This window comes from Trachurus trachurus (genome assembly GCF_905171665.1).
Source record: "Trachurus trachurus genome assembly, chromosome: 6".
NCBI lineage: Eukaryota > Metazoa > Chordata > Actinopteri > Carangiformes > Carangidae > Trachurus > Trachurus trachurus.
In genome coordinates, this window is record NC_139897.1 from 35,531,075 (window position 1) to 35,540,001 (window position 8,927).

Consider the following 8,927-nt stretch of genomic DNA (forward strand, 5'->3'; position numbering starts at 1 on the left):
TTTTTGTTTCAGAAAATGCAAAATGTGAAACCAGAGTTGTTTTGGGTTGATGATGATGATGAGGTAAAGTTGGAACGGTTCTTCAGAAAAGAAGTCTTTACTAGAGCTACTTTCATAAAAAGTGCCTGGTCAAAAAGAAAAAGTGAATTATTGATGTGAACTTCATGTGGTTTCTGTTTCTGTTTGGTTTTGTCTGTGCTCTGATGATTTAGTTTGGTGTCTAAATATGATGATAATGTGTCTTGTATAAGCCCTTATAGGCTGGTGCACGACACGTAAATAAATATAAATTCATTCATTCATTCATTCATTCATACACCCCCCCAGGTGGGCGTGGCCTCACCAGCAGGTCCTGGACCAGCGCCTTCACGTTCTTGGAGGTATCCGGCGAGGGCGAGTTGTGCGACGCCAGCTTGATGAGCGTCGCCAGGAAGTTCTTACACTTCTTCACGTTCTCCTGCATTTCCTGTGGAGACACGATGACACGTTACAGACACTAGGGAGGGATGAGCATTTAGAATAACTTTCTAACCGAGTATCCTAACCTGGTGTTACCCGGGTAACCCAATACTGTAATAAAAAATAAAATGACGTCATGTCTGACGGACAGAGTGCATAAAAGCGCTCTGTCCATCAGACAGTCACATTACTGACACACAGCGTCATCAGACTAAAAATCAGGGCTGGGCCGATACGCTTTTGTGCCGATTCGATTCTCTAACGATATTTGGGTCCCGATTCGATTTAAATTGCGATTCTGATTAAACAAGTATTGCGATTTTATATTTCAATTATTGTGATTTTCTTTCCTTAAACAAGAGCAGGTTGAACCAAACACTTGATAATACATCATAAGTCATATTTACAAAAAACAATACACACATCACATCAGTTTGTCTGTTGTGTTCGTTTGTTCACATAGATATCTGTGAACAAACCAACACAACAGGCCGGTTTGACTTTGTCGAGTGTAATGGCACAGAATACATGATCGTACAATAAAGACTGGTCGTCCCAAAAAGAAAAAAAATTTTTTTGAAAAAAAATCTATTTTTTAATCTCTTTTCAAAGATTTTTTTAAAAATCGCCAGAAAAAAAATAGCGATTAATAGAAAAATCGATTCTCTACTAAACATCAGGTGGATAATAAGAGTAGAGATGGAGTTGAAGATGCACATACGGGGCAGATGTGCATCTAAATCATTAGCGGTGCTTATCTATTAGTCCACACTACATGTTGGTGCCTTCGCTCCTCTCTGCCTCGCATCGTCTCAGGAAATAACTGGGAAGGTTTCACGTCTCCGAGGGAACCACCACAGATTATTGTAAAAGGTTTGAAAGTCCGAGGCTCGATCCAAAAACACTTTTACAGCAGAAAATCACGTTGCTTGATCTGAAACTGTTTAACACGACAAAAAGCTGAACCACGATGATGATGTAGTTACCGTGGCGACGGGGGAGACGCTGGCCATGGGGGCGGAGCCGACCGGCTTGTTGGCAACGGCGACCGGCGTCCCGCCCGCCGTTATCACCGTGGGAACCTTCTGAGGCGTCGTCATCTTCACCGACACCGCCGTCCCACCGGGCGCCACGGTGATGGCCTTCTGGGAGACATGATGACATCACAGCGTTACAAAGCATCGACCACTTCACTTTACTTCACTTTACTTTACTTTACTTTACTTTACTTCACTTTACTTTACTTTACTTTACTTTACTTTACTTCACTTTACTTCACTTTACTTCACTTTACTTCACTTTACTTCACTTTACTTCACTTTACTTCACTTTACTTCACTTCACTTCACTTCACTTTACTTTACTAGTTTATGTAGTTGGGACAGTGCACATTAATGAACAGTGAGTACTAGAGTTCTGTTGTCCCCAAAACAACACAACTATTAACATTAAAAGTCCAAGAAGACAGAGGACCAGTAGATAACAGGAAAGGTACATTTACATAGTTACAGGGTTGGACATGATTCTATATATAATCTATATAGCTGGAATTAACATCATTCATTGAAATATAAAAATATATATCTATACTAGGGGTGTCACGATTTCGATTTTTTATCGAAATCGATCGAAATTACGTCACGATCTCGAGCATCGAGGTCAAAGAGAGGATCGACGACGCCCCTGGATCATGATTTTTGGGGGCATGTTACCTTTATATTGTAAAGAAATTATTTAAATGTGACCATTAGTGCCTAATGTGATACATTATGGAAATTGCATCACTTATGTATAAAAAACTGTACAAAATTTGATGAATAAAACCAATGATGGTAGACTAGACTAGTCTGAAAATAGCACAGGCGTCTGTGCTGTAAGAAAAAGACAAAAAAATCGGGAATCGAATCGTGACCCTAAAATCGAAAATCAAATCGAATCGAGGATTTGGAGAATCGTGACACCCCTAATCTATACAGTTGTGCTTGACATGGTTCGTTGAATTATATAAAAATATATATATCTATGTAGCTGTGACTGACATGATTGATTGAGAAAAAACATATAATTACAATTACATATAGCCTAATTACACCATGGTCATGGAAACAGTCAACAAGCTGTGACAGGGACAGGTGAGTCTCACCTGGACAGTGGCGGCGGGGGACTGCACCATCCTGGCCGGGGCGGGGGCGGCCAGACGCACGGTCTGAGTCCCAGGAGCCTGAGGGATGACATCACAGTAACGACTGATGACATCATAAGAGGTCATTTGTTCCTGCTGCATCGTTTTATATAATAACTTGTTAAAATGTTTTTTGTGTTCATCTTTTTTGTGTCATTGTTGTGTGAGCTACTGGACTAACTTGAATTTCCCTGCTAGAGATGAATAAAGTATTCTCTATCTATCTATCTATCTATCTATGTATCTATCTATCTATCCATCCATCCATCCATCCATCCATCCATCCATCCATCTATCTATCTATCATAGTAACGACTGATGACATCACAGTAACGACTGATGACATCACACCTGGGTTTCATAGTGAATCAACGCTGCGTATAAGACCAGTCGGAACTCAGAGCTTCACGACCTCAGACTTAGAAGTGCATTTAAATGCCAAAATACATTAAAGGGATAGTATCATTTTTTTTAAAGTGTGGTTGTATAATCTCCAAATAGCCCCTAAGTACTTTAATTGCAGTAGAAGACTCTCTGCACTCCTCCCGTTAGCAACGCCAGCCCATAATAGCCCTGCCTAGAGATTTACAACATGCAGTGTTGTGAACAGACCCAAAGAAACGGCCTATTTTCACGGCCTAAAAGAGGTTTTACCTGAAAAATAATACACAATTCCATTGTTCCCTATAATATAATTAAACACAGTTTTTATTTGGACTTAACCAACTGCTGATCGGCGGGCGCTAACCCTGGGCGGAGGGATACGTGAGTTGGTTAGGTCCAAATAAAAACTGTGTTTTTCAAGCTAGCTACATCGAGGGTAGGTTAGCTTTCACTTTCACAAAATAAAACACCCGTTGCCCTTTACATACAGAAAACCATGACGATAGAATTTGTGCTTTTACTTTGGGAAGCTAACCTACCCTCGATGTAGCTAGCTTGAACCAAAATAAAGCGTCTTTGCTTGAACCCTCCGTTTTGACCGATCTCGTCCCGTTAGCGGCATTTGACCGCTCAAGATGCCTTACCGGAGAGTTTTGTCAGCTCTGAGACGAAGATCGGCCCGCCGGTTTCCCTTTAGAGTTGCTGAAGAGTTTCTCTGATGACTTTAGGTGGAGGCAGGCTAACACTACCCATACACTTCCAGTGTTTGAGCTAAGCTAATTAGCGACTTTAGGTGGAGGCAGGCTAACACTACCCATACACTACCAGTGTTTGAGCTAAGCTAATCAGCTGTGCGCCAGCTCCCTTGTTACTGCACGCACAGTGGAAAGGATGGTGTCTATCTGCTGGTCATGGACTCGGGAGTGAGGCAAGATACGTAATTTAAAAAATGTTGGCGTATCCCTTTAATAATCACTAAACATTCAGACACCACTCCAACATGGAGGACTCTTTGTAGAGAAGGAGGGAGGGAGTTAATGAATCAAGTAGCAACAGAAGCAGACGTACCGTGGTGGCGGTGGTGACCCGGATGGTGGCGCCGGCCGTGGGCGTGGCGGGTCTCTGGGCGATGTTGGCCACCGCCTGGGCCTGCTGCGTCTTGGCCTGAGCCTGGGCCAGAACCTGCTGAGGGACCATGACCAGCTGGCCCGTCTCGGTCCGGACCAGAACCATTCCTGAGGACGCACACAGCAGCATCGTGATGTCACAGTTTACAGTTTCCCGAATTTACGAGCAGATTTTGTGAAAATGCGCAAAAAGCAAATGCAAATTTATGACAGTTTCCATTCGTTATTGTTTTGCGATTATTGGGAGAGGAGGAGTGGTGCGCCGTGAGATTACGTCATAAGAGAGCGTGAATGTATCCATGGCAACAGTTGACACTCAGCTGACACTCAACATCATGGACAATTTACCGTAGCCTACTTTCTACCCCCCCCCCAACCAAATTTTTTTTATTGCGGATTTACACGAACCACACAAATGACCCATTTGGGATTCAAAACGGCGAATTTCGCCGAAAGGTGACGAGTTTGCACCCCTGTAAATATCTAGGCCGCACTTGAATATAAGCGTCAGGTTTTCATGTTGTAACATGAGATATTTACACAGAAAGACAGTAGAACTGTGACAGTCTGTTCTGGTGACGCTCCTCTCCTCCATGTGCGTTTGTTGACAACGAAGCCGGAGAAACATCTTTAAATGTAGCGGTGGAAAACGTTACATAACATATACGATGTTACGGTGTGTGATTGTGTCGTCTGAACCGGCATGAACAAAACATTACGGGTTACGGAGCGTTTGTGTTGCGGTGCAGAGACCAGAGCTGAGACACCGGGGCGTCGTTCTCCATTTGTTTGGGAACGTTGGCGGGTCCGGAGCGGATGTGATGAGCAATTGGTGTGGTCGCAAAAGAGTTAAGGACCCCGGACCACACTGCAGTCGACTGTTTCATCATCAATAACCTGATCACTGATCAATAGTTTCATGTGTGAACCACCTGAGTTTCACTGTGATGAAGCTGTTGATCAGTGATCAACCTGTTGCAGCAGAGCGACGTTCAGGCTCTCTAAGGATTGTGGGTAGCGGTGCTGACCTGGCGGCATGGAGAAGCCGGGGGGCAGCTGGATGGTCGTCTGCTGCTGCGGCCGCACGGCGAGGGGCATCGGGGGGGCCGCGGCCCGGGGGGCGTTCACCAGCCCCGGCCTTGTCGCCACGGCAACCGGCGGCCGCACCACGGCCACCGTGGGCTGAGCCACGCCGTTGATGGTGGGCTTCACCCCCCCCCCGGCGGCCGCCAGCGTCACCGTCCCCGTGGCCACGGCCGTGGTGACGGTGAGGGGCGGGGCCTGGGCCACGGCGGCCGGCGGCGGCGTGCTGGTCAGGATGACGGAGTTCCCAGAAAGCACCTTGGTGTGCATCAGAGGGTTGCTATGGTTCAGGACCTGGAGGGATGGATGGATGGATAGATAGATAGATAGATAGATAGATAGATAGATAGATAGATAGATAGATAGATAGATAGATAGATAGATAGATAGATAGATAGATAGATAGATAGCAGCATTACACAGTGACGATAACAACATAAGAATATAAAGAACAAACTATACGTAATAAAATAGCAAATAGCAATAGACCGAATCTCCTTGTTGTTTACATTCTACTTCCTGGTAGAAAACCAGCTGTAATTTGAATGAGATCAATAGTAACGAACGAGAGTTTAGCTATATATCATATTTTTCAGGCCCTATCACCGTTTAGACAAATCTGAAATGATTGAAGAAACATTACTATTTCTGTGTGTGTGTTTTGTGTTGCTATGTGTTGTATTTATTCAGTTTGGGGGAATCACGGTGTCTAGAAAGCATCAGTGGCTCAGCTGACAGGGACAGCTAACGGTAGCTAAGCTAACAGCGGTAGCTAAGCTAACAGCAGGACGTCAGCTGTTAAAACCCTCCCGTTGTGGGACACGACATGAAACTACTCCAGTTAGCTCAGTCATGTTGGAACTCAGATATCCGCTGGAGAAAATATTTTTTCATGGAGCGTTTATTGAGTCACTGAGTTATTAAAGTTAAACAGGTAGCTAACCGTTAGCCCGGCTAATCTATGATAACCATGACTAATTACAAAAATGTGCACACAGAAATAGTAATGTTTGTCCAATCATTGGTTTTATAAACTTTAAAAACATCAGATTAGTCTAAACGGTGACATAGTGACATGAAAATTAGATAAATATAGTGAAACTCTCGTCCGTCACTATTGTTCTCATGCTGGTTTTCTACCAGGAAGTAGTTGTAAACAACAAGGAGATTCGTCCTATACAGTGTGATGGCATGTGGCAGGAGAGATGTAGCAGCCGCTGTCCGTCCACTGTGTGATGGAGACGGTGAACATATGTTTCCCTGTCACATACACATCCCCAGTCTGGACACAACGGGGAACATAGGACCCAGGGAACAGAGGGATGATCCCATGACCAGCACCGTCTCCATCACACAGTGGACGGACAGCGGCTGCTACATCTCTCCTGCCTCATGCCATCACACTGTGTAACAACAACTAAACAACTCTGCTCATAACTTACAGTCACTATGCACTTTATTTGCTACACACAGTTACACACATCGCACATTGTGTGTAACTGCATAGGACCCTTTTTTTTAGAAAAAGGGTCCTATGTTCCCCTGTCACATAGCCTACACAGTGGGGAACATAGGATCCTTTTGGGGAAAAACGGTATGTAGCCTAAACAAACAGTATGTATTGCGACCGGAAAACATAGGACCCTTTTTGGGAAAAACAGGGAACATAGAGAATGTGAAGTTACGTCACGCCGTGGGACATTGGGCGCCATCTTTGGAGGATCGCGGATGTGAACACTTGCTCGTCTCCCTAAAAAAAGTTCCCCAAAGTCGCTTAAAAGTAATCATGGTGGGACAGTCCTGCTGCCACAGTCGTATATGCACTAAAACCAAAAACCAGATAGTTCACGATGTCTGGATCAGTCAGTGGAGGGAGTAGCCTAAATCTGGGTCTTGAATCCAGTCCCCACTCTCTGTTTACGTTTGCGTTCCTCCAAAGATGGCGCTGACGTCCCACAACGCAAAGCGGCGTGAGGTCAGCTTCACATTCTCTATAGGACCCTTTTTCAGAAAAAGGTCCCTTTTGGGGAAAAACAGGGAACATAGGACCCTTCTACAGAAAAAGGCTCCTATGTTTCCCAGTATGTATTGCGACATGGGAACATTAGGACCCTTTTTGGGAAAAACAGGGAACATAGGACCCTTTTTTAGGGATAAACAGGGAACATAGGACCCTTTTACAGAAAAAGGGTCCTATGTTCCCCAGTATGTATTGCGACATGGGAACATTAGGACCCTTTTTGGGAAAAACAGGGAACATAGGACCCTTTTTTAGGGATAAACAGGGAACATAGGACCCTTTTACAGAAAAAGGGTCCTATGTTCCCCAGTATGTATTGCGACACGGGAAAATAGGACCCTTTTACAGAAAAAGGGTCCTATGTTCCTCAGTATGTATTGCGACACGGGAAAATAGGACCCTTTTTGGGAAAAAGGTCCTATGTTCCTCAGTATGTATTGCGACACGGGAAAATAGGACCCTTTTTGGGAAAAACGGTCCTATGTTCCCCAGTATGTGTTGCGACACGGGAAAATAGGACCCTTTTTGGGAAAAACGGTCCTATGTTCCCTAGTATGTATTGCGACCGGGGAACATAGGACCCTTTTACAGAAAAACAGGGAACATAGGACCCTTTTTTTTGGGAAAAACAGGGAACATAGGACCCTTTTACAGGATAAACAGGGAACATAGGACCCTTTTACAGGATAAACAGGGAACATAGGACCCTTTTACAGGATAAACATGTTCCCCAGTATTGCGACACGGGAACATAGGACACTATCTACATAGGACCCTTTTTGAGGAAGAGGAACATAAGACATAGGTAGCTACTCCCCTGGTCCTTGTCCATGATGGAGAAGAGTTTATTTACCTGAGAGCTGGAGGCGGCCGAGGGGGCCACGGCCACGGCGGGGGGGGCCTTGGTGGGGTCAACCCCGTTCTGGGCGGCAGCTGCCCCGGCACCGGGACCGACACCGGGACCGACACCGGGCGCCGGGCTGGAGAGGGGGAGTCTCTGCAGGGCCACGGCGGGGGTTGGGGGGGGCACCGCGGGAGAGTTCACCACCAACTTTACCGCTGCTGCTGCTCCTGCTGCGCCGCCGGTGCCGGTGCCGTTCAAACTTTGTAGTCCGGGAGAAGAGATAAGAAGGGTCCGGTTCGGGTTCAGGTTCGAGTCCGCCACCACGGAGGAGACCACAGAGGAGGAGGATGAGCCAGCAGGAGGAGCAGCAGCCGGACTCGAACCTGGAGCCCGGGGGAAGCGAGCAGCGGCGGCGGCGGCGGTAGCGGCGGTGGTGGCGGTGCTGCTGGGTCCAGGTCCGATTCCGGCTGTCGGTGCTCCGGAGGAAGAGGAGGTAGAGGAGGAGGAGGAGAGGCTGGGAGCAGAGGACTGAGGCTCGGCAGCAGCACCAGCAGCGGACCGGGGCTCCTGCCGGGTCAAGCCCGCTCTGGGATGCCCTTGTTGCGGCTCAGCAGCCCCAGCAGCCCCGGCAGGTCCCCCAGCCCCCCCGGCAGCTCCCCCCGCTGCCCCCGCGGCCTCGGGCCCTGCAGCCGGACCCTTCCTGTCGCCCAGCTGAGACTCCAGAGAGCCCACCAGGTCGCTGACGGCTTTCTCGTCCACCTCAGTGAAGAGCATGTCCTCCAGTGGGTCGGAGGCTCCCGCCATCTTTGATGTCGGACCGTTGTGCAA

The 8,927-nt window shown here is 46.7% G+C and overlaps 1 protein-coding gene across 1 annotated transcript in view; it reads right to left on the bottom strand.

Annotated features, from left to right (window-relative positions):
* Positions 1–8,927, bottom strand: part of LOC310987749 (transcription initiation factor TFIID subunit 4-like) — a 28,900-nt gene extending 19,973 nt beyond the window's left edge. The window contains exons 1-6 of the mRNA XM_083974162.1: positions 8,109–8,927; positions 5,181–5,529; positions 4,094–4,260; positions 2,603–2,680; positions 1,446–1,604; positions 344–466 (exon numbers count right to left, since the gene is read on the bottom strand). Of these exons, the coding sequence (XP_083830288.1) occupies positions 344–466; positions 1,446–1,604; positions 2,603–2,680; positions 4,094–4,260; positions 5,181–5,529; positions 8,109–8,903 (1,671 nt within the window). The 5' untranslated portion in view covers positions 8,904–8,927. The remainder of the gene's footprint in view (positions 1–343; positions 467–1,445; positions 1,605–2,602; positions 2,681–4,093; positions 4,261–5,180; positions 5,530–8,108) is intronic.